This window comes from Pongo abelii, chromosome 20, assembly GCF_028885655.2.
Source record: "Pongo abelii isolate AG06213 chromosome 20, NHGRI_mPonAbe1-v2.0_pri, whole genome shotgun sequence".
In the NCBI taxonomy this organism is placed as follows: Eukaryota; Metazoa; Chordata; class Mammalia; order Primates; family Hominidae; genus Pongo; species Pongo abelii.
Genome location: NC_072005.2, coordinates 42,189,367 through 42,214,827, shown reverse-complemented (window position 1 = coordinate 42,214,827; position 25,461 = coordinate 42,189,367). Strand labels below are relative to the sequence as shown.

Below are 25,461 nucleotides of genomic sequence, written 5' to 3'. Positions count from 1 at the left end.
ATATTTTTTAGTAGAGACGGGGTTTCACCATGTTGGTCAAACTCCTGACCTCAGGTGATCTGTCTGCCCCAGCCTCCCAAAGTGCTGGGATTACAGGCGTGAGCCACCGCGCATGGGCCCAATCTTTTTTTTTTTTTTTTTTTTTTGAGACGGAGTCTTGCTCTGCCACCAAGGCTGGAGTGCAGTGGCACGATCTCAGCTCACTGCAAGCTCCACCTCCCGGGTTCACGCCATTCTCCTGACTCATCCTCCCAAGTAGCTGGGACTACAGGCGCCCGCCACCACGCCCGGCTAATTTTTTTGTATTTTAAGTAGAGACGAGGTTTCACCGTGTTAACCAGGATGGTCTCGATCTCCTGACCTCGTGATCCGCCCGCCTTGGCCTTCCAAAGCGCTGGGATTACAGGCGTGAGCCACCGCGCCCGGCCCGCATGGGCCCAATCTTATCCTCTGAAAATTATTTTGCCTCTTCCTCTCCATTAAAAAAAAAAAAAAACACTACTTATTTTACTTGTCTAATTACCAGAGTCATATTCTACAGGCATATATAAAATGCCCAATACTCATAAATCAATCTAAACAATGCATACTTTAGTCAGCACTCGGTTTCTCAAGCACTCCACCTAAGTCACACAGTGTGCCACATTCACAGTCATCATAGGTCGTGTACACCAAATACTTTAAAAATTAGGCATATTCACAGCTGCATCACCCACTACATAGTCATAATTCCATAGGCCCCCACATCGTGCACAATTTCACAGAACTTACACTTCCACAAAAAGTAACAACCTTTCACTCACAATGCCCTCATTGTCGCCTCTCCAGAGTCGGACACAGGCTCAAACACAAATCGACTCGCACCTAATTTAAATTAAAACTTAAGACACGCAGGGACCCTATCACTTTCATAAACAACCGGTTCCACAACGTCACACAGAATAACACATTCCCCTACCACACGACACACAGGACAGGTACAAAAAGCCACACACACACACGGAGCGCCTGTTGTGTGCCAGGCCGTGCTCTAGGAGCCGGGGGACGAAAATCAGACGAAATTCCTGCCACTGGGGAGCTCACCCCCCGCCTCGGGCAACCGGTTCCCTTCTTCAGGCGCTCCCCGGCCCGCGCTCTGGTTCCTGCTTCCCTCCCAGCCTTCTCTGGGGCCCGGACTCGCACTTTCCTCCAGCCAACTCCTCGTCCCAGGTTGCTCCTCTTCCCTTCTTGCTTTCCCCAGCCCAGGTTCCCGCCTCCCTCCTCAGCCTCCCTTACGGGTCACAGAGTCACCCGCCTCCTCCGCGCCCGCAGGACCAGCCAGCCTCACCTTCAGTCGCCGGCCGGGCTTCTGCGCATGCGCACTCCCGCGCGGACGATGCCTCCCAGGTGTCTCCGCGGCGCGTTCCTGCTGTCCACCGGCTACGCGCGCCTTCTCCACATCCGGGCGTTTCCGGCCTTGGACTACATTTCCCACAGGCGCCCGGGCCGTTTTCGAACTTTGATCTCCTGTTCCCCTTCCAAGTTGTCATGGTGAGTGGCTGGGATGCGGGCGGCGCTCACGGTGAGGAAGCCCGGAGCTCCCGGGACGCAGACAGGGTGTGCAGGGCCGTAGCTCGGGCTTGTGTATGCGCGTGTGCGTGTGTGAGTGTTTCACGCCGGGACAAGGCGGCGGTGTGCGCGGCGAGAAGGCTGCGACAGGTGCGTGATTGTGTTCCTGTCCCTGCTCGGATGCGGAACCTTTGGGTGGCCGTGGTCGGCTGTCATGTGGGGTGTGTGACACTGTAGGGTTTGAGACCTTCCATCATGACAGTGCTGCTGTGGCCTAGTGTGATGGAAGAGCCTTTAAGTCTGTGGTGTTGTGTGTGTAAGGGGTGAAGCTTCATTTCTGCAGTGCTGTATTTAATGTTGGGACTGAGGGGTCTGTCGAAGATCTCCCCCATGTGCCTGTGAGGACTATGATCCATGCCTATGTTAAGCAGAGTCATCTTGCAACGAAGCATGGCCCGCGTTGTCTTCTCAGGGCACCCCCGTCCCCAGTTCTCAGCCTGGTGTTTGACACAGGATCCTGGCGGAGTGCCCACCTAAGCGGCAGTTTTAGACTCGATTGTTTCTTGGGCTCTGCAGTCTCTGAGTTCCCAGCTTCCTTTTTTCTCCCGCTTTATAGCCGTATAGACCCCAGCTGCAGTGAAATGGCCACCAAAAAGGGAAGGGATAATCGAGTGGTGGAATAAAATCTGCAAACAGAAAAAGCACAGACCTGTTTTCGGAACGAGGCTTTTCGAGTTGTAAGTGTCCCTTAGGCAGAGTTCTGGGAAGACGTGATGGGGAGAACCTAGGAGTAGGATTCCTTCCTCAGAGGCTCTCCTTTGGGAACTCTCAGAGGTCAGTTTCCATGTGATCCACATCATTCCCAGAGCTGTCTCCCCAGGAGACTTATGTGAATTTAGAGAAAGTCCCCAGTCCTGGGTATCAGTGACCGTGGCCTTTCCCTTGAATACTAAGAAGGGTTAGCAGTACTCCCATCTCCCTTTTACTTCCATCTGAGTATGTGTATGGTAGATGAGAGCTCGTGTGGTGGGAATAATTTTTTCCAATTTAGCCAGTCTGGGTTCCAAGAAAGGTCTGATGTCTCATGATTCCTTACCCCTTCTCCCTTGCCTTGAGTTTCTCTAAGAGCCCCGAGGAAAGGGAACCATTGCTGAGCATATCTGAAAACCAAGATCAAGGAAGTTTTGTTGTATTTTCTATTTTTGTTCTCTGATTTTGTTTTCCAGAAAGGGAGTATTTTTTTCTCCTCCTGAAATACTAGTCAGTGATTAGGTTACTATTAGGCAGGGCCTTGTGAGGTGCTTTGACCAATAAAATGTGGTGGAAGTGATATTGTGAGACTTCTGAGACAAAGCTACAGGAAGTCTTGCAGCTTTTTCTCTTCCCCTTTTCCTGCCCTGAGACCACCATGACTGAAGGCTAAGAGCAACTTGCTTGCGGATTAAAGATCACTTGGAGAGAGAGGTCCAGTGAGCAACAACGGCCAGAAATTTCAGGGAGACCATCTTGGAACATCCAGCCTCCGCCAAGCCAACAGCTGACAGCTGTCACATGAATATGATCAGCAGAAGAACCACTCAGGCAAGCCAAGCCCAAATTGCCAACCCCCCCAAATAATGAGCTAATTATTTTTTGTTTTAAGCCATAAACTTTTGAAGTGGTTATATAGCAATAGATAACTGAAACAGGTGTTTAACTTTCCAGACTTTTTAAATGACCATATTGATATAATTGTATTGTTCAACCTGTTTTGTAAAGTGATTTCTCTGATACAGTATCTTGAAAATATTCCTTATCCTTAACTATTTTCTACAACTTTGCATTTGTCTATCTTAGTATTATATTACATGGATATGTGGTAATTTATTTAACTACTAACTTCCCTTTGCGATACCTTTTCCTTGCTGTGTAGCTCCCATGTCTTGACCAACTTTACATTCCCCTCTAGGACCTTATGGGCACATGAGTTCCTATCATTTCATGGGTATGTAGACTCAGGAATGTGGCATTGACTTCTGGGTAGAGTACAGATGACTGACACACCCCCTCCATTCAGAGGAATTATTCAGGGGTGTGATATAACACCTACATACATTTATTTAACTAGCCAATTGGGTCTCCCCTTTTTTTGTTTTGAGATCGAGTCTTGCTCTGTCGCCCAGGCTGGAGTGCAGTGGCACGATCTCAGCTTACTGCAACCTCCACCTCCCAGGTTCAAGGGATTCTCCTGCCTCAGCCTTCCGAGTAGCTGGGACTACAGGTGCCCACCACCATGTCCAGATAATTTTTGTATTTTTAGCAGACATGGGGTTTCACCAAGTTGGCCAGGCTGGTCTCAAACTCCTGACCTCAGGTGATCTGCCTGCCTCAGTCTCCCAAAGTGCTGGGATTACAGGCGTGAGCCACCGCGGCCAGCTGGGTCTCCCTTTTTACATCTGTTTTCCCCTTTCCAGTTCAAATTCTATATTCTGGGAACATCTTACTTTCTTCACCCTGATTGATTAGGGAATCTTCAGGGTTCTTAGGTAATTTTCTGAAGGACTGGTTTAAGATTCCTAGAGTTGGAAATGGGCGTCTATCCGGTGTTAATTCTAAAGTGTTATCACCCTAATCCTTTAGAATACTTTCTCGACTTCTTTCTGCTTGATGATTAAGGAATGGTCTCAATTCTCCATAGCCACATCAGACCAAAATTCCATTTCTTTGCCTATGTGAAGGGTTTATTATTAATTACCCTATTAATTTATGTCCAAACCAGATGTGATTTCCTTCTTGGAGCAATAGTTCGTGAAGAGGTTGGTTAACAGCAGTTCTGTGCCCAGGTAAATGAGAGGCAACTGATAAGAGGAACTCATTGTGTATAAAATCTTAGGATTCTAGATTTAGGACCTTTAAGACAGTATTTGAATTAGTGCTCTGGAATGTTTATGAAGAAAGTTGGGGTCTCTTCAGCCAGAATTCAGACCATTTCAACATTGCATTCCATGTATCATACACATATCTCTTTTTATTATTTTTTTCTGCTCTCAAAGCAGATTTCTCTCATTGTAAAATTAGTAGACTCTTAATTCAGAAGATTGGAGAATATTAAAAAAGCTTAAAGTAAAGCACTTTGAACATTTTATTCCAAATCACTTCACCTCATTTGTGAATAAGTGCATGGATATAGGCTTATAGGACTTTTTCATTCAAAACAGGGTTATATAACAATTGTTTTGAAATCTACTTGTTTCTAACAAAATATAGTGAACAAATTTCATGTCACTAAATTATGAACGGTGTCATAATCTTTTAATGGCTGCACTGTTTTGTTTGTATATGTAAGTTCTTTCCAGCTTTCTCCCATTATATGCAATGTTTTACTGCATATGCCTTTCTGTGCACATGTGAATTGTATCTTTTGGATAGAGTCTTAGATATTTGCTGAGAATGAGGCTTTCATAGTTAAAACCTGTTTACACATCTATATCAATTGCCCTCATTAAGTTTGCACCAATATACAACATATTATGAGAATGTCTATTCACTACTATATGGTATCATTAGTCTTTTATTTATTATTATTATATTTTATTTTTATTATTATTATTTGAGACAGAGTCTCACTCTGTTGCCAGGCTAGAGTGCAGTGGCATGATCTCGGCTTACTGCAACCTCCGCCTCCCAGGTTCCAGCAATTCTTCCACCTCAGCCTCCCAAGTAGCTGGGACTACAAGGCGCATGTCACCACGCATGGCTAATTTTTGGTTTTTAGTAGAGACGGGGTTTCACCATGTTGGCTAGGATGGTCTCGATCTCCTAACCTTGTGGTCCATCTGCCTCGGCCTCCCAAAGTGCTGGGATTACAGGCGTAAACCACTGCACCTGGCCATCATTAGTCTTTTAAATCCACCAATCCAGTAGAAATTGTGTTTATTTAAATGAATTACCCATGCACAGGTTTCATTCAGTGTAATAAAATATGGGCTTCAGAAACAAAACCAGAACTGAAAGAAAATTGGTTTTGTAGGTAGAAAAATGTGATTTAAAAATGCAGATATGCCATTTATTTTGAGTGTGTATAGCTCACCCCTGTAATCCCAGCACTTTCGGAGGCTGAGATTGGTGGAACACTTGAGCCCAGGAGTTTGAGACCAGCCTGGGCAATATGGTGAAACCCCGTATCTACTAAAAATACAAAAAATTAGCTGGGTGTGGTGGTGCACCTGTAGTCCTAGCTACTTCGGAGGCTGAGATGGGAGGATCACCTGAGCCCAAGGAGGTTGAGGCTGTAGTGAGCCATGATTGTGCCAATGCACTCCAACCTGAGCGTTGGAGTGAGACCATGCCTCAAAAAAAACAAAAACAAAAAATTATTAAAATCGAGGGAAAGACCCAAAAACCCGATAGAAAAAGCGAGTAAAAGAAATGAACACATGAAATCACACACATACAGACAGAGAGAGAGAGAGAGAGAGAGCGAGGAAGCACAAATTTTAAAATTATAGCTTGCTGGCTTTTTAAAAAAATAAACCCAGCCGGGCGTGGTGGCTTATGCCTGTAATCCCAGCACTTTGGGAGGCTGATGTGGGCGGATCACGAGGTCAGGAGATCAAGACCGTCCTGGCTAACATGGTGAAACCCAGTCTTTACTAAAAATACAAAAAATTCGCCGGGCGTGGTGGCGGGCGCCTGTAGTCCCAGCTACTCGGGAGGCTGAGGCAGGAAAATGGCGTGAACCCGGGAGGTGGAGCTTGCAGTGAGCCAAGATGGTGCCACTGCACCCCAGCCTGGGCGGCAGAGTGAGACTCCGCCTCAAAAAAGTAATAATAAAATAATAATAATAAAAAAAACCCATGCAACCGTCATTAAAGACATAGAAACTTTCCAACATCCCAGAAGGCTCCCTCATATCTCTTCCCAATCATTATACCTCAAAGTTAACCATTAGTTTGACCTCTATAATAGAATAGTTTGCTTTGGTTTTGAACTTTATATAGGTGGAATCATATAGTATGTACTCTTGTGTCTGACCTCCTTTGCTCAACATTATCTCTCTATATAGATACATATAGATAACATTATATCCATTTTGCTGTACATAGTAGTAGCTTGTAATTTAACCTTTTTTTTTTTTTGAGACAGGGTCTCATTCTGTACTCCAGGCTAGAGTGGCAGTGACACTATCATAGCTCACTGCCACCTCAAACTCCTAGACTCAAGCAATCCTCCCACCTCAGCCTCAGTTCCCTAAGTAGCTAGGACTATAGGTGCATACCACCACCACACCCAGACAATTTAAAAAAATTATAGAGATGGGGTCTCACTATGTTCCCTGTGCTGATCTTGAATTCCTGGCCTCAAGTGATCCCCCTGTCTCTCAGCCTCTGAAAGTGCTGGGATGACAAGTGTGAGCCATAGCACCCACCCTTTATCATGTAATTATTTTGTTAATTCCCTCTTGTTCACTCTCTCTACATATATCTGGTTGTATGTCTTAAGTCTTATACTACTAGAAATTAGGAGTTAGGCTGATCAGTGTATACAAAGTTTCAGTTATATGAGAGGAATAAGTTCTGGTGTTCTATTGCATAACATGATGACTATAGTTAATAATATTAAACATATGAACTGGAGGGGGAACAAGTCAGTCTATAACAATTCCCAATTAAAAAAAAAAAAAAAAAAAAAAAACTTGGCCAGGTGCAGTGGCTCACACCTTGTAATCTCAGCACTTTGGGAGGACAAGGTGGGCCAATCGCTTGAGCTCAGGAGTTCAAGACCAGCCTGGGCAACATGGTGAAACAAAAAAATACAAAAAATTAGCTGGGTGTGGTTGTGTGCCTGTAGTCCCAGATACTTGGGAGACTGAGGTGGGAGAATCACTTGAGCCCCGGAAGACAAGGCTGTAGTGAGCCGTGATTGCACCACTGCACTCCAGCCTGGGCATCAGTGTGAGACCTTGTCTCAACGAAACAAAACAAAACTCCTCTTAATGTCAAGGGAAAGACCCAAAAACCTGACAGAAAAGATGGGTAAGAGAAATTAACACATCACAAAAAATATGTAAAAGGGACCCTTAAATGTGTAAAAAGAGAAATACAAATTAAAATAATATGGAAACAGGCCAGGTGAGGTGGCTTACATCTGTAATCCCAGTGCTTTGGGAGCCTGAGGTGGAAGGATTGCTTGAGGCCAGGAGTTTGAGGTTACAGTGAGCTATGATTGCACCACTGCACTCTAGCCTGGACAACAGAGCAAGACCCTGTCCCTTGGCAGGGGGAGAGGGGGAATACTGAGACCATTTTTAACCTATCAAGATGACAAAAATTTAAAAGTATAACAACATATTCTGTTGGTGAGACAGGATATAGTCGGCTGACTAATGACCCTGCAAAAAGATATGTCCATGTCCTAATCTCTGGAAACTGTGAATGTTACTTAATTTGGAAAGAGGGTCTTTGCAGATGAAATTAAATTAAGAATTTTGAGATGAGTAGTTCATCCTGGATTGTCTGGGTGGGTCCTAAATCCAGTGACAAGCATCGTTGAAAGAGACACAAGGAGACTGGCAGACAGAGGAAGAAGAGGCAGCAATGTGATGCTGGAGGTGGAAATCTCAGTGATGGGGCCAGGAATGTCAAGGAATGGTCAAGGAATGGCTACAGCCACCAGAAAAAGAGGCAAAGTGAGGATTCTCCCCTAAAATCTCTAGGAGCGCTCCAGCCCTGCTGATGTCTAGATTTTTGGAGTTCTGGCCTCCAGAATGTGAGAGAGTAAACTATTGTTTAAAGCTACCAAGTTTGTGGTAACTTGTTAGAGCAGCCACAGGAGTGAGAATGTACAGGGAATTGGGCAGTCTCATATACTGCTGGTGGGAAAACAAACCGGCACAACCCTTATGGTGGGAAATTTGACAACGTGTACAAAAACTACCTACATATTTCCCTTGTGACCCAGCCATTCCACTGTTAGGAATCTGCCCTGAAGATACAACTCCACCTATTAAAAAATATGGCCATTAGAATGGATGATGTTTACCACTACTTGTTGACAAAGAAAAATGTTCACTTGTGTTAAATGAGAAAGACAGGTTTCAGAACAGCAACAAGGTTCTAGCCGATTCTGTTTTTAATACTCAGTGTATGTAGAGGAGAGTAAAGGGATTTATCGTGAGATGCTCATAGGGGGCAACTGTTATTTTAGATTTCTTTTTTGAAATTTTTAATTGACAAGTAATAATTGTATATATTTGTACAATAATTGTATGTATTGTATGTACAATTGTATATTGATGTATATATTTGTACAATAATTGTATATATTTATATGGTACAATGTGATATTTCTATGCATCAATACATGATGGAATGATCAAATCAAGCTGGTTAGCATATCCGTCACCTCAAATATTTACCATTTCTTTGTGGTAAGAACATAGAAAATCCTATCTTTTAGCTAATTTGAAATATACAATACAGTAACTATAGTCACTGTGTTGGGCAAAAGAACAGCAGAATGTACTCTTCCTATCTAAATGAAACTTTGTACTTGTTAACCAGCATTTCCCCTTTCCCCATCCACCACATCCCCACCCCCAAGCCTTTGGTAACCACCCTCCTACTCTCTACTTCTAAGAGTTCAACTTTTTAGATTCCACATGTAAGCGAGATCATACAGTATTTGTCTGTCTGTGTCTGGCTTATTTCACTTAACAAAATATCCTCTAGGTTTACCCATGTTGTTGCAAATGACAGAATTTCATGTTTAAGGCTGAATAGTATTCCACTATATATATATCCTCCATTTAAAACATCCATTCATCCACTGATGGACACTTAGCTTGTTTCCATATCTTAGTTATTGTGAATAATGCTACAGTGAATATGGGAGTGCAGACATCTTTGACATACTGATGTCAATTCCTTGTGGGGTTGCTGGCTCATATGGTAATTCTATTTTTTGTTTTTTGAGGAAGCTCTACACTGTTTTCCAAAACGGCTGTAGTAATTTACAGCGCTCTCAACAGTGTTCCTTTTCTCTACATCCTCATCAACACTAATCTTTCATCTTTGTTTGTAATAGCAGGTGTCTAACAGGTGCACAGTAATATCTCATTGTGGTTTTTTGGGGGGGGATGGAGTCTCGCTCTGTCGCCCAGGCTGGAGTGCAGTGGTGCAATCTCGGCTCGCTGCAACCTCCACCTCCTGGGTTCAAGCGATTCTCCTGCCTCAGCCTCCCAAGTATCTGGGACTACAGGTGCGTACCACCATGACTGGTTAATTTTTTTATTTTTATTAGAGGCGGGGTTTCATCGTGTTAGCCAGGATGGTCTCGATCTCCTGACCTCGTGATCTGCCCAGCTTGGCCTCCCAAAGTGCTGGGATAACAGGCATGAGCCACTGTGCTCGGCCCCTCATTGTGGTTTTAATTTGCATTTATCTGATGATTAGAGATGTTTAGCATTTTTCATATATGTGTTGGCCATTTGTATGTCTTCTTTTGAGAAATGTATACAAGTCCTTTGCCCATTTTTAATAGGGTTATTTGGTTGTTTTTTTTTTTTTTTTGAGACGGAGTCTCACTCTGTCACCTAGGCTGGAGTGCTGGAGTGCAGTGGGCAATCTCGGCTCACTGCAAGCTCCGCCTCCTGGGTTCACGCCATTCTCCTGCCTCAGCCTCCCGAGTAGCTGGGACTACAGATGCCCACCACTACGCCTGGCTAATTTTTTGTATTTTTTAGTAGAGACGGGGTTTCACCTAACCCCGAGGATGGTCTCAATCTCCTGACCTCGTGATCCACCCATCTCAGCCTCCCAGAGTGCTGGGATTACAGGCATGAGCCACCGCGCCCGGCCGGTTATTTGTATTCTTGTTATTAAGATGTCTGAGTTCCTTTTACATTTTGGATATTAGCCCCTTATCCAATATATGATTTGCAAGTATTTTCTCCTAATCTTTGGGTTGTCTCTACATCCTATTGTTGCCTTTGCTATGTGGAATAGGATTCTCTGTTTTCTTAATTTTAATGCTCAGTATGTATTTCTTTTATAATTAGAAACTCTATAAGGCTAATCCTTCCCTCCTTAAAACTGGAAGAATTATAGAAGGAGCTATAGGCACACTGACACAGACGGATGATGTTGAGGTGTCTTTGGGAGCTCAGACTGAAGGGACCTCAGTTCTCTCCACTGGCCACTGAGGGAAAAGTTTCTCAAACAATACCTTGAAGTTTTGACTCTTTATATCAGCTGAGCATTTATCTGCAATGGCTTCCCTCTTCTTTGAGACACCTTACCACATTACTCTCCACACATTCAAGGCTATCTCCTTTTCGTCAATGGGGAAATCACATCTGGCTTAGAGATAAAAGGTCCTGTATATAGGAAAAGAAATTGGACTTAGGCCTGTTGTGGTGATGTCAATTCAGGGAGAGGAAAATATGAGACAGAGGAAGATAAAGTCACTTTAGGTGTCAAGAGAATGAAGCCTCAATAATAAAAACACAGTTGATTGTTTCCAGCTATAAAAATGTCAGATCAGTTCTTCCAAGGCTCTCAAGAGACTCACAATGAAGGAAAATACTCCCAGCAAGCAGATTATAAATAATAAAGGAAAATATTCTTTAAAAAATTTTATTTTTAATTTTTATTTTATTTATTTATTTTTTTATTATTATTATTTTTTGAGACGGAGTTTCACTCTTGTTGCCCAGGCTGGAGTGCAATGGCGTGATCTCAGCTCACTGCAACCTCCGCCTCCCAGGTTCAAGTGATTCTCCTGCCTCAGCCTCCCAAGTAGCTGGGATGACAGGCATGCACCAACCCCCTGGCTAATTTTTATATTTTTAGTAGAGACGGGGTTTCTTCATGTTGGTCAGGCTGTTCTTGAACTCCCGACCTCAAGTGATCCACCCGCCTCGGCCTCCCAAAGTGCTGGGATTACAGGCGTGAGCCACCGTGCCCAGCCTATTTATTTATTTTTTTGAGTTGGAGTCTCACTCTGTTGCCCAGATTGGAGTGCAGTGGCGTGATCTCAGCTCACTGCAAACTCCACCTCCTGGGTTCAAGTGATTCTTCTGCCTCAGCCTCCCGAGTAGCTGGGACTACAGGCGCGCACCACCATGCCTGGCTAACTTTTGTATTTTTAGTAGAGATGGGGTTTCAACATGTTGGCCATGCTGATCTCGAACTCCTCACCTCAGATGATCCACCCACCTCGGCCTCCCAAAGTGCTGGGATTAAAGGCATGAACCACCATACCTGGCCTTTTTTTTTTTTTTTTTTGAGACAGAGTCTCGCACTGTTACCCAGGCTGGAATGCAGTGGCACGATCTCAGCTCACTGCAACCTCTGCCTCCCGAGTTCAAGCAATTCTCCTGCCTCAGCCTCCTGAGTAGCTGGGATTACAGGTGCCCACCTCAACACTGGGCTAATTTTTTGTATTTTTAGTAGAAACAGGGTTTCACTATGTTGGCCAGGCTGGTCTCAAACTCCTGACCTCGTGATCCACCCACCTCGGCCTCCCAAAGTGCTGGGATTACAGGCGTGAGCCACCACACCTGGCCTTTGTTTGTTTGTTTTGAGACGGAGTTTTGCTCTTGTTGCCCGGGCTAGAGTGCAATGGCATGGTCTCAGCTCACCACAACCTCTGCCTCCTGGGTTCATGCAATTCTCCTGCCTCAGCCTCCCAAGTAGCTGGGATTACAGGCATGCACCATTATACCCAGCTAATTTTGTATTTTTAGTAGAGACGGGGTTTCTCCATGTTGGTCAGGCTAGTCTCGAACTTCTAACCTCAGGTGATCTGCCCACCTCGGCCTCCCAAAGTGCTGGGATTACAGGCATGAGCCTCCGCGCCTGGCCCTATCTTTTATTTTTATAAATAGAGACGAAGTTTCACCATGTTGCCCAGGCTGGTATCGAGCTCCTGGGCTCAAGCGATGCCCCCATCTTGGCCTTCCAAAGTACTGGGACTACAAGCGTGAGCCACCGAAATTATTCTTAACTAGCAAGACTAGGCTCTGACATCACATCCTTGTAGTTACATCCCTTTAAGCAGGGTTCAACCACTCACTCTGCACCTGGAGAACTTGATGGTTATCCCTCGAAGTGACAGTCCTGCAAATGACAAAAAACACTCCAAGTCTATTAGGTTGGTGCAAAAGTAATTACACTTTTTGCCACTGAAAGTAAGTCCCACAGGACCCTGAGTGAAATGGGAGGCTGGGGTATACATAGCAGCTGGGCAGCATATGGAAGAAATTTCTCTGGCGTGGTTCAGCTTTGAGTCTAGCAGGAATACACTAGTTTAAAAATTCCAGAACTTCCTCAGAACGAACTGTTAAGTGATCAGTTAAAAAAAAAAAAGTTGGTCGGGTGCAGTGGCTCACACCTGTAATCCCAGCACTTTGGGAGGTTGAGGCGGGCAGATCACTTGAGGTCAGGAGTTCAAGACCAGCCTGGCCAATATGGTGAAACCCCATCTCAACTAAAAATACAAAAATTAGCCAGGCATGGTGGCAGGTGCCTGTAATCCCAGCTACTCGGGAGGCTGAGGCAGGAGAATCGCTTGACTCAGGAGGCAGAGGTTGCAGTGAGCCAAGATGGTGCCACTGCACTCCAGCCTGGGTGATAGTGTGAGACTCCGTCAAAAAAAAAAAGTTGTAGAATAATAGAAAAATATAGACAAATCCAAAACATGCTGACAGTGGCTAAAGCAAGTTGTAATATGTACAGCTATGCCATTCATCAAAGTGTACATATGTACATACAGATACATGTACATATACATACAAATAGAATGCCAGACATCAGCAATAGAAAGAAAAATATCTAGAGGTATACTGGGTGTTTTTGTTTTTGTTGGAGACAGAGTCTTGCTCTGTCACCCAGGCTGGAGTGCAGCAGCGTGAACATGACCTGCTGGGCTCAACTGATCCTCCTGCCTCAGCCTCCTGTGTAGCTGGGACCACAGGCACACGCCACCACAACTGGCTAATTTATTATTATTATTATTTTTTTTTTGAGATGGAGTCTCACTCTGTCGCCCAGGCTGGAGTGAAGTGGTACAATCTCGGCTCACTGCAACCTCCGCCTCCCAGGTTCAAGTGATTCTCCTGCCTCAGCCTCCTGAGTAGCTGGGATTACAGGCGTGCACCACCACGCCCAGCTAATTTTTGTATTTTTAGTAGAGACGGGGTTTCACGATGTTGGTCAGGCTGGTTTTGAACTCCTGACCTCGTGATCCGTCCACCTCGGCCTCCCAAAGTGCTGGGATTACAAGCGTGAGCCACTGCACCTGGCCAATTTTTTATTTTTTGTAGAGATAGGGTCACACTGTGTTTCCTAGTGGTCTCCAACTCCTTGGGCTCAAGTGATCCTCCTGCTTCAGCCTCCCAAAGTACTGGTATTACATGTGTGAGCCACCACACCCAGCCAAGGTATACCTTTAACATTTAACATTTAATAGGCTGTGATACTGATTTTTTAAGTATACTTTTATAAATTTAAACTTAAGTATACTTGTTACATATACTTGCTATTTTCTTTGCAAGAAACATCTGTTGATTTTAGAATATATGTTTAAGGCATTTTATTAAATGGAAGATTTTCAAAAAGTAGATTAAAAAAGCTTTTAGGCCGGTTGCAGTGGCTCATGCCTGTAATCCCTCCACTTTGGGAGGCTGAGGTGGGCTGATCACTTGAGGCCAGGAGTTTGAGACTAGCCTGGCCAACATGGTGGAACCCATCTCTACTAAAAATATAAAAATTAGCCAGGCATGTTGGTGCATGCCTGTAATCCCAGTTACTTGGGTGGCTGGGGCACAAGAATCGCTTGAGCCCAGGAGGAAGAAGTTGCAGTGAGCAGAGATCATGCCACTGCACTCCAGCCTGGGCAACAGAGTGAGACTCTGTCTCCAAAAAAAAAAAAAAAAAGCTTTAAGAAGTCTTTAGATTTACAACTAAGCATATTCTAAATACTATGTGATGAATTATTTCTCTTATGTTAAAAAAATATTAATTTTGACCCAACTATGACAATGGGTATTCTGCCCAGGGAAGAAGAGCTAAGAGGCTTAAACCTTACCTTGGACTTGCTGCTTTGTTTTCTATGCCTTCTTGACAGAAGGATTTATTTCACTTCCGAAATATTAGCCATGATGCCCTGCTATCAGTAAGAGGACAGCCTTGCTCCATTAGTACCCTTTAGACCCAACATCAACAGACTCTAATCTGTAAGGCATACACATGACGAGAGGACATTCATTCACACCCAGAGCTCCTATGAATTCTTGGGAACTCCCAGGGTTATCATCCGTACTTCTCTAGAAGTCTTTGTCATGCTCTACCTTTGACTTACTTTTATTTCCCCTGTTGAATTATAAGCAATACAAAGGCAGCAATTATATCTTAGTAATTTGTGCTTCTTCCAAGTATTGAAGCACAAGGTCTTGCATGTTGCCAGGCATGCCAGTGTCTTACTCAGAAATCCCACTTCTAGGACACTTAGTCTCTTAGGAAGTAATTATAAAAATGAACTAAATAGTATTACAAGAATGCTCATTGAAGAATTCCTGATAATAATTAGTAAATAAAAATGTTTGAGAATAAACAGTGTGTTAAATATCATATAATAGAACCCATAATCCTAATGATTTTCATTCCAAATTAGTTGGCAATAAAGACACTCATCAGGAATGGCTTAGTGAAGTAGATGGGATACAAAATAGAAGGTGTCAAGTTAGAAAATGGTAAGCTAATAGTTAAAGACTGAGGGCTTTGAAATTCAAATTCCAGTTCCATCTCTTAGGAACTCTGTGACATTTTACAAGTTATTTAAGCTCTTGGTACCTCACCTGCATCATCAGTTTACTGGGAATGGTATCAATAACTCCCTCAGGGTTCTGAGGGGAGTTAAATGACACTATACATGTAAAATACTTAGGACAGTATATTAGGGTTCTCTAGAGAAACAGAACAAACAGGGTGTGTGTGTGTGTGTGTCTGTGTGTATGCACACACACAGAAAGATTTATTTTAAGGAACTGGCTCATGCAATTGTGGAGCCTTGGTACATCCAAAATCTGCAAGGCAGGCCAGCAGGCTGAAGACCCAGACAAGAGTTGTGGTTCAACATGGACACAGGAAGGGGAACATCACACACCGGGGACTGTTGTGGGGTCAGGGGAGGGGGGAGGGCTAGCATTAGGAGATATACCTAATGCTAAATGACGAGTTAATGAGTGCAGCACAGCAACATGGCACATGTATACATATGTAACAAACCTGCACGTTGTGCACATGTACCCTAAAACTTAAAGTATAATAATAATAAAATTTAAAAAAAAAGAGTTGTGGTTCAAAGTCTAAAGGCAGTCTGCTAACACAATTCCTTCTTGCTCAGGGGACATTAGCCTTTGTACTATTAAGAACTTCAGCTGATTGAATGAGGCTCACCCATTGTGTGGAGCGTAATCTGCTTTATTCAGAGTCCACTGATTTAAGTGTTAATCTCATCCAAAAAAACACCTTTCACAGAAACATCTAGAATAATGTTTGACCAAATATCTGGGCATCATGTCCCAGTCAAGTTGACACATAAAATTAACCATCATAAGTCCACCCTTGTCAACTTGGTACCCATAAGCATCTCCTAAAACCACACTTCATATCTGAATAAAGGCAGTAACAAGGTTATACTTCTGCTTAACATGATACAACTATCCTGCATAAAACCAAAAATAACTAACCCTTCCCCAGAAGAGGATGCAAAGTCTGGATGATGTTAATGCTTCTCCCTGATATCCCATAACTTAAAAACTGATATAAAGTTAACAGTATTTAAATACTCTAATATAAAGTCAGTATATCTTACTGTAAATGATAAAGAGATATGAAAGGGATGAAAACAAAGCTTTGTTGTATACACATTCATTACAAAATAAAGAAGACACATTCATGACAATTACAGTCTTTGTTTCTGTAACTGCTCCCGTGGTTATAGCTGGTATTCATACCTACCTTCTTCCATTATCCATTATGTATTCCTTTTCCCCTCAGCAAGCAAGCTCCTCAGCTGATTGTGGTTCTTTAACTGGTGGGGTGACCCAAACCTTCATTCGTTAAGGGTCTGGATGGTAGTTTTGGCAGAAGCATTTTGTGTCAGGAAGGCAAATTTGTATCTAAAGTGTGTATTCCAGTAAGAAAAAAATACTACCCGTTCCATGATGGAAGCAATCCAATGTATCAGCCTGCCGCCAGGGAATGGTGCCATACTGGGGAACCAATGTTGGTCTTGGCTGCCGGCAGACTGGGCACTCAGCAGTAGCTGTAGCCAGTTTGGCTTTGGTAAGCAGAAGTCCATGTTGCTGAGCCCATGCATAACTTTCATCACTGCCGTCATGACCACTTTATTCATGAGCCAATTGGGTGATGATAAGGGTAGCTTGGTAAAGAGGCTGACTGATATCCACAGAATGGGTCATCCTATGCACCCGATTATGAAATATCCTCTGCTAAGGTTACCCTTTGGTAAGTATTCACATAGGGCACAAATATCTTTATATTTTTTACCTGTTCAGCGAGGTCCGTATCTCTTCCCCAGAATTCCTTGTCACCAGTTTTTAAATAATGTTCCTTCCAAGTCCCTGACCATCCAGCCAGACCATTGGCTACAGCGCATGAGTTGGTATATAATGTCACATCTGGCTATTTCTCCTTCTAGGAAAAATGAACAACCAGGTGCAGTGCTCAGAGTTCCAATCACTGGGAGGATTTCCCTTCACCACTGTTCTTTGGGGATGTCCCAGAACAGGACTGTAGTGCTGTCCAGGTGGTGTCTGTTTATCATGCAGAACCATCTGTAAACCAGGCCTGAGTCTTCTCTACCTCTATCAGCTGATCATAGGGAACTCCCCATGAGGCCACGAGTGCAGGCTGGGAGAGAAAGGTGTTGTAGCAGGAGGGGGAACGATGGGCTTTTGGGCCACTTCTTCACATGTGTGCCTTCAGGGCCTGCTTAGGCCTGATCACATTTATACCACTTAAATTTGATGATGCAGTACTGCTGTGTACACTCAATTCAATGACTTGGTGGGTCAGATAACACCCATTTCATGATGGGTAGTGCAGGTTGCATGGTAACTTGGTGGCCCATGATTAAATGTTCAGTCTCTACTAAGGTCCAGTAGCAGGCTAAAAGCTGCCTCTGAAGAGTCGTTTTCTAAAAAGGAAGACAGGGCTTTGCTCCAAAATCCTCAGGACCTGCACTGTGATTCCTCTGTTGGGCCCTGCCAAAGGCTCCAAACAGCATCCCTCTCTGCTACTGACACTTGAGGCACCATTAGATTTGTTGGATCATGTGGCCCAAGTGGCACATCAGCTTGCACAGCAGCCTGGTCCTGTTGGGGAGTTTTCCTTTGTTCTAGGCCCCACTGTAAACTAACAGCTTTTTGGATCACTTGGTAAATGGTCAGCAGAGTAACACATCCAAGTGAGGAATGTGTTGCCTCCAAAATCCGAAGAGACCCCCTTTGCATTGTGCCTCCTTTTTGACTGTAGGAGGATCCCTTCATCTTAGAAGGGATATCTCACCATGCTCCACACCACTGGACCCCTGGGAATTTCAGTGAGGTAAAAGGCTCCTGATTTCTTGTTGGATTTATTTCCATCCTCTGACATGCAATGTCTTACCAATAAACCTAGAGTACTTGCTACTTCTTGTTCACTAGGTCGAATCAGTGTAATGTCATCAATGTAATAGATCAGTGCAGTATCTTCTGTTTATTTGTTTGTTTGTTTGTTTTGAGACGGAGTCTTGCTCTGTCGCCCAGGCTGGAGTGCAGTGGTGCGATCTCAGCTCACTGCAACCTCTGCCTCCTGGGTTCAAGCAATTCTCCTGCCTCAGCCTCCCGAGTAGCTGAGAGGCTGAGCTGGTGGCATGAACAGGTGCATGCCACCATGTTCAGCTAATTTTTGTATTTTCAGTAGAGACGGGGTTTTGCCATGTTGGCCAGGCTGGTCTGGAACTGCTGACCTCAGATGATCCACACGCCTCGGCCTCCCAAAGTGCTGGGATTACAGGCGTGAGTGCAGTATCTCGTGGAAGGAAAAGGCAACTGAGATCCCTGTGAACTAACTTACGATATATGTCTGGAGAGTTGATATACCCCTGAGGCAGCACAGTGAAAGCGTATTACTGGCCTTACCAATTGAAAGCGAGCTATTTATGGTGGTTTTAAATAACAAGGATGGAGAAAAAAGCATTTGCCACCTCCGTAGCTACACATCAGGTAGCAGAGGATGTGTTAATATCCTTAAGCAACAAAACCACATTTGGCACAGCAGCTACAACTGGAGTCACCACCTGGTTAAGCTTATGACAATCCAGTGTCATTCTTCAAGACCCATTTGTCTTCTGCAGGGCAAATAAGCAAGTTGAATGGTGATGGGGTGGGAATCCATTACTATTATTTTGTAAATAGTAAATTTTTACTATTTACAAAAATAGTAAAAAAAAGTTACTATTTTTCTAGGTGGAGACAGTTTTAGTAGCGTCCAGCTGGCCTCTCCCACCATAACAGCCCTCAGTCCACAGGTCAGGTAATCAATGTGGGGATTCTGCCGGTTACTAAGTAGATCTAGTCCAATTATGTGTATGGTATTGGGGATACAACCACAGAATGCTTCTGGGACTTGCTGTGCCCATTGTGAGATGGACCTGAGCTAAAACTTCATTCATTACCTAACTGCCATCAGCCCCTAATCTGACTGGTAGATCACAGTGATGTTTTGGGTCTCCTGGAATTAAGGTCAGTTCAGAGATAGTGTCTAATTTAAAACAATAAAAATGAAACAATAATTTATTGTGATAAACAATGCAAAATGGCCATGAAATAACATTTCAAAGAAAATATCTGTTACAGGGTAACTATCTGGGAAGATGGCTGATATTCTTTGGTGGAAGTTAAATAGATAGGAAATCTACTAAAGCGTTAATTGATTTGTGTAAGTGGAAGACTTCTAGGTCAAGTGAACAAAAGCATAACTTGATTCATAAAGACAGAAAGTCAGTGTCCCTCAATGAATACCCAGACTTGAGCCAGTGAAGAGACCCAGAAGCCCTTGAATGAAGGGGAGGCCAGGTCCCCTTGAGGAAGAGCACCAGTATACTTCCAGAAATTTATACTGTTAATCTTTCTCCCAGTCTTCCAAAAGGGACCTATGGCTTTTATTAGAGTGACTGTGCAGAGACCAACACTGAGTCCCAACATGGCACCATTCTCTGGTGGCAGGTTGGTTACATTGGACTGCTTTTTTCTCACTGAAATAGACACTATGGATATGGATTTGCCTTCCTTATACAAAGTGCTGCCACCAAACTACCCTGAAAAGTAATCCCTGAAAGGTCTGATTATTTATTTTCCCCATTGTAACGTATCCATGGGTCCCAGATACCTGCATTCTCTTATGTAGTTACTACATTCATATAACCTTGCAGTCTTTCATTCGGATTTTAATTCACGTCACATTCAAACACACCAAATCTCACATGATCTCCAACTCAGTCATAATCCTTTAAAACATACACATCAACCTCAAAGCCACAACAGTCTAATCACATACCCCTTCACTGTCATACAATTCACCCAGAGACTTGAGCATATTCACAAACCACTTTCACATACAGTCATCCCTCAGTGTCCCTCCAGGACCCCTCCCTACCCAAATCCACAGATGCTCAAGTCCCTTATATAAAATGCACATAGTATTTGCATATAATCTATGGAAATCCTCCTGTATTCTTTAATCCCTCTCTAGATTACTTATAACACCTAATAACCATGTAAATACTATGTACATAGTTGTTACATTCTATTTTTTAGGGCATGATGACAAGAAAAAAAAAGCCTGTACAAGTTCAGTACAGATGCAAACATCAACTTCTTTTCCCAGATATTTTCAACTGAAGGTTTGTTGAATCCACAATGCAAGACCCATGGATAGGGAGGACCAGCTGTACGTCATATATTTCACTCTACTTTCTCTCTCAGTGACAGTTTCAAGTGCAAACCATCTCACATACATGAACAAGAATCAGACACAAGCAGAATCACTTGTCCTCAAACAAGCACCATTTCCTCATATTACACTTGGTGTTGGAGTTACTGGTCTCTCAGCAAGGTTAAAAATCCTTACCATGGATCTGTCCCTTCTGGCAGATAACATGTACCAACTTCCACTTCTCTAAGTCGGCTCTGGACTCTCACACACAAACATACACAGTCACCTCACACCGCTCCTATGCATACATCTAAGGTTCAGGACGCCCTGGTCCAGAGACCTGTCATTCATCCATCTCAGACCTTCCTGGTCGCAACCAGCTTCTTCCCTTCTCAGGGGCCGCCACAGTCACACTAGTCCTCTAATCATGGGTGGACCCAGCGCAAAAAGCCTCACACAGAATGTCACACGATCCCTGTGCACGTGGCTGCGCTCCTGCAAACGTGGCAATCACACGGGTCCAGGTGGCCTCTCACATTTAAGCCACATCACGTATCACCCCACAGGGGCCACTGCGGGAGTGGCGGCGCTTGCCGCCTGAACCCCACGCGGGCATATAGCACAGCCATTCTCAAAAAGCCTCAAAACCGTTTCACTACCCAGCGCGGTGGCTCACACCTGTCATCCAATACTTTGGCCACCGAGGCGGGAGGATCGCTTGAGCCCAGGAGTTCGAGACTACCAGCCTGGGCAACATAGCGAGACCCTGTCTTTACCAAAAAAATAAAATAAATCGTTTCGGCCTGACCCGGTGGCTCAGGCCTGCAATCCCAGCACTTTGGGAGGTGGATGCGGGAGGAGCCGAGGAGGTGGAGACTGCAGTGAGCTAGCATCGCGCCACCGCACTCAGCCCGGGCAACAGGGCATGAAGACCCTGCCTCAAAAAAAAAAAAAAAAAAAAAAGTTGAGTGAAATATATGACGTACAGTTTTTTGTTGTTGTTGTTGTTGTTGTTTGTTTTTTCTTGCCCGGGCAACAGGGCAAGAAGACTCTGTCTCTAAATAAATAAATAAATAAATAGAGTCAAATATATGACGTACAGTTTTGTTTGAGGAGTTGCTCTTGTTGCCCAGGCTGGAGTGCAATGGCGCGATCTCGGCTCACCGCAACCTCTGCCTCCCGGGTTCAAGCGATTCTCCTGCCTCAGCCTCCCGAGTAGCTGGGATTACAGGCATGCGCCATCACGCCCGGCTAATTTTGTATTTTTAGTAGAGACGGGGTTTCTCCATGTTGGTCAGCCTGGTCTCGGTGATCCGCCCGCCTCGGCGTGAGCCACCGCGCCCGGCCAAAAAAAAATTTTTTTTTTTTAAATCGTTTCACATACAAATCTCATGCGCTACACCCTCACCGTCAGTTCATATCCACCTTCTCCTCCGGAGTCACCTTCGGACACGCGCACAACAAAACACCTCTCTCACCACAACTCCACAAAGGGAAGCCGGGTTAGTCCGCGCCCGCCGAAAATTATCTTCAGCCACAGCCCGCGGAGGCCGCCTTGAGGGGGTCGGGGCAGCCACTGTGCCTATTCCGAAATCCGTCCTCAGCGGAACCCGAAGTCCGGAATCCGAAAACGAACATTAACAGGTTGGCGTCACTCCAGCCTCCGGTGAAACTGCGCAAGTGCAGCCCGGAGCCCGGCGGAACACACCCGCTCCATCCCAGGCGCTCTCCCCTCGGATTGCATTTCCCAGAGGACACCGCTGTCCACAGCTACTTCCGGTAGGAGCCTCGCAGGAATGGTGTCCGGGTAGAGGCAGGTAAGGATGTCCCGGGCCGGTGGAGAAGGCAGAGCTGGGCGTGTGGCTTCGCTTGGAATCCGAATCAGAACTTGGACCAGAGCCTTCCCTGAGGATGCTGAAGGTGAGAAATCCTGGCTCACCAGTGCGGTGGAAGGGGAATGTCTATAGTTTTAGGCCTCTGAGTGCAGGATCAGCCCTTAGGTGGGTGTGTTTTGAATGCGTGAGGAAGTAGGGTTTATCTTTGCGCTCTGTGTTACTATTGGGACAGCGACCTGGTGCGTGGGTGTGCTTTAGTGACAGTGTGATCATTTGTGTAAATGGGGTTTGTAGGTGACTGTGACCATGATTGTGAATGGCTATTTGTGTAAATCTAATTTATCTACATGAAAGAAAAAGCACATTTACAGGCCGGGAGCGGTGGCTCACGCCTGTAATCCCAGCACTTTGGGAGCCCGAAGAGGGTGGATCACCTGAAGTCGGGAGTTCGATACCAACCTGACCAACGTGGAGAAACCCCACCTCTACTAAAAATACAAAATTAGCCGGGTGTGGTGGTGCATGCCTCTAATCCCAGCTCCTTGGGAGGCTGAGGCAGGAGAATCGCTTGAACCTGGGAGGCGGAGGTTGCTATGAGCCAAGATCGCGCCATTGCACTCCAGCCTGGGCAACAAGAGTGAAACTCCGTCTCAAAAACAAACAAACAAACAAACAGAAAACATTTATGTTATCCTCAGGCTCACACGATCAGGCAGAGAGCTTCCACTCCTCTCAGTCAACTCTGGTCTCTCACACACAGACACACGCACAGTCGTCTCACCCCGCTGCTGTGCACACATCTAAGGCTCAGGACGCCCCGCTCCAGAGATCTGTCATTCATCCATCTCTCATCTCCTCCTGACTACTTGAGGAGTTAGCTGTAGATTTACACACACAACACAAGCGAAAATCACATTGCTACCCCGCATTTATCATAGCCTCAGAAAAACACCATATATGTAGTATGCTTATGTACATATGTGTTTGATTTTTATTTTCCAAGATTTGGCCGCAATACACATTGTTCTGCCACTTCCTTTTTTTTTTTTTTTTTTGAGACGGAGTTTCTCTCTTTCGCCCAGGCTGGAGTGCGGTGGCGCAATCTCGGCTCACTGCAACCGCCGCCTTCGGGTTTCAAGCAGTTCTCCTGCCTCAGCCTCCCGAGTAGCTGGAATTACAGGCATCCGCCACCACACCCAGCTAATTTTTGTATTTTTAGTAGAGACGGGATTTCACCATGTTGGCCAGGCTGGTCTTGAGCCCCTGACCTCGTGATCCGCCCGCATCAGCCTCCCAAAGTGTTGGGATTACAGGCGTGAGCCACTGCTCCCGGCCTCTGCAACTTCTTACTAAAAGATATTTATGTCCTTTTGTCTGTATTCAAAGACAAACTTAAGAATATTTCTCAGGATGTTTGCAGGTATGATTCTTCTTTAATTCTTGCAGCACTGTACTTCAAACTAAAGACTCAATAATTTATTTTGGTCTGGAAATTTTTGTTCTATTTCTTTTCTTCCATCTGTGTTGTTTCAGCCTCTATTTTTGAAATTTCTGTTACACATATATTGGGTCTTTTGGGTCCGTTTGCTGTTTCTCTAATCTTTTCTCATAATGTTCATTACCTTTTCTTTATTCAGTGAAATAAGTGAAATTCTTATTCACTTATTTCAGTGAAAATCTACACAGTGCAGTTCTCTTAATTCAGTGAAAATCTACACAGTGCAGTTCTCAGCACCCTAATCCTGGCTTCGATTTCATCATAGTATTGGGACAATGGGCTGGCCTAACTATCCCTTCTGCTGAAGAGCATGATCCTTGCTTTTCTTGAGTCTATCCTGCTGTAGCTGAGTTTCCTCATGGTTTCGAGTAAAGCTAGGATTTGTCCAAATTCCCACTAATAATTTATGTATGTATGTATCAGGTCTGGGAATAGGAGATATGAAGGGGGAAGAAAAATGTCATTCTGAATTAACATTTTGGGAGCTTAGAGGCAATAATCTCCTGTCTTTTTTTTTTTTAACTCCCCTCTCTCTCAGCAACACCTTCTTTGGATTGAGTTTCTTCCAGAGGGAACCAAGAAGAGGATTAAATAATACATTCAATTCTAAAATAAGACATGGCCCATGTAAGTTGTTTTTTTCTTGCTCCTAATTACAATACTTGGGTTTTTTTTGTTTGTTTGTTTGTTTTTGTATAGGGCATGTGACCATTTGCTTTTTTTTTTTTTTTTTTTTTGAGACATAGCCTCTCTGTCTCCCAGGTGGGAAGGTTAGAGTGCAGTGGTGCGAACTTGACTCACTGCAGCCTCCACCTCCCAGGTTCAGGTGATTCTCCCACTTCAGCCTCCCGAGTAGCTGGGACAACAGGCATGTGCCACCTCACCCAGCTAATTTTTGTACTCTAAGTAGATAAGGGGTTTTGCCAAGTTGGCCAGGCTGGTCTCAAACTCCTGGCCTCAAGTGATCTGCCCATCTCAGCCTCCCGAAGTGCTAGGATTACAGGCGTGAGCCCCTGCGCCTGGCCTGCATTATTTATTCTGACATTGTTTCTTACCTGGGAATTATACAATAACTTACTAGTGAGTAAGTGACGGTGCCAGAATTTCAGGGCCTTCATTTTTGCTCCTCTTCTCTCCAACTCATGTTCATATACTTGTTGAATAAATGATTCTTCATCTCCCTTATGTGAAATCTTTTAACAGACACAAGGAGAGAACACAAATAATATTCTTTTGAAGAAAATATTAGTGTTTCTCTTGTCAGAACTTTGATTTGATGAGGTCATTAATGAATATTTATTGAGTACCTACTATGCAACAGGCATTCTTCTAGGTAACAGAATAAATCAGTGGGGGAAAAAATATCACATACATACATATCTTCCCTTCTGAAGCTTAACTGGTAGTGAGAGACAGAAAATAACTTATGTATAGTAAGACTTCCCAGGTATATGCAGAGAGAGTGAGCAAGACAGAATTAACAAAATAATCACATGATAAAAGCCAGGCACGGTGGCTCACGCCAGTAATTCTAGCACTTTGAGAGGCTGAGGCGGGAGAATCACTGGAGTCTGGGAGTTCCAGACCAGTCTAGGCA

General features: G+C 44.3%; 2 protein-coding genes and 1 long non-coding RNA gene across 13 annotated transcripts in view; 2 read left to right on the top strand and 1 right to left on the bottom strand.

Moving 5' to 3' along the window:
• The window catches only part of ZNF567 (zinc finger protein 567), a 49,323-nt gene extending 27,311 nt beyond the window's left edge, over nt 1-22,012 (bottom strand). For 2 of the 8 annotated variants that reach the window (XM_054540237.2, XM_024237937.3), the window contains exon 1: nt 1,328-2,951. The gene's annotated coding sequence lies outside the window, so the exon portion shown is untranslated. Of the gene's footprint in view, nt 1-1,083; nt 2,952-21,939 lie in introns of those variants that run through there. The other 6 variants (XM_054540238.2, XM_024237936.3, XM_054540236.2 and 3 more) reach the window with 5 other exon arrangements.
• LOC134760711 (uncharacterized) lies at nt 2,176-7,240 on the top strand. The gene is made up of 2 exons (XR_010138607.1): nt 2,176-2,285; nt 2,951-7,240. It is a non-coding gene; the product is annotated as an uncharacterized LOC134760711 (long non-coding RNA).
• A 232-nt stretch (nt 22,013-22,244) lies between the features above and the next one.
• The window catches only part of ZNF461 (zinc finger protein 461), a 28,680-nt gene continuing 25,463 nt past the window's right edge, over nt 22,245-25,461 (top strand). For all 4 annotated transcript variants that reach the window (XM_009232514.4, XM_009232512.4, XM_024238423.3 and 1 more), the window contains exons 1-2: nt 22,245-22,451; nt 24,403-24,491. Coding sequence is in view for 1 of the 4 variants with exons in the window: in XM_009232512.4 (XP_009230787.3) it covers nt 24,483-24,491 (9 nt within the window). In the remaining 3 variants the exon portion in view is untranslated. The remainder of the gene's footprint in view (nt 22,452-24,402; nt 24,492-25,461) is intronic.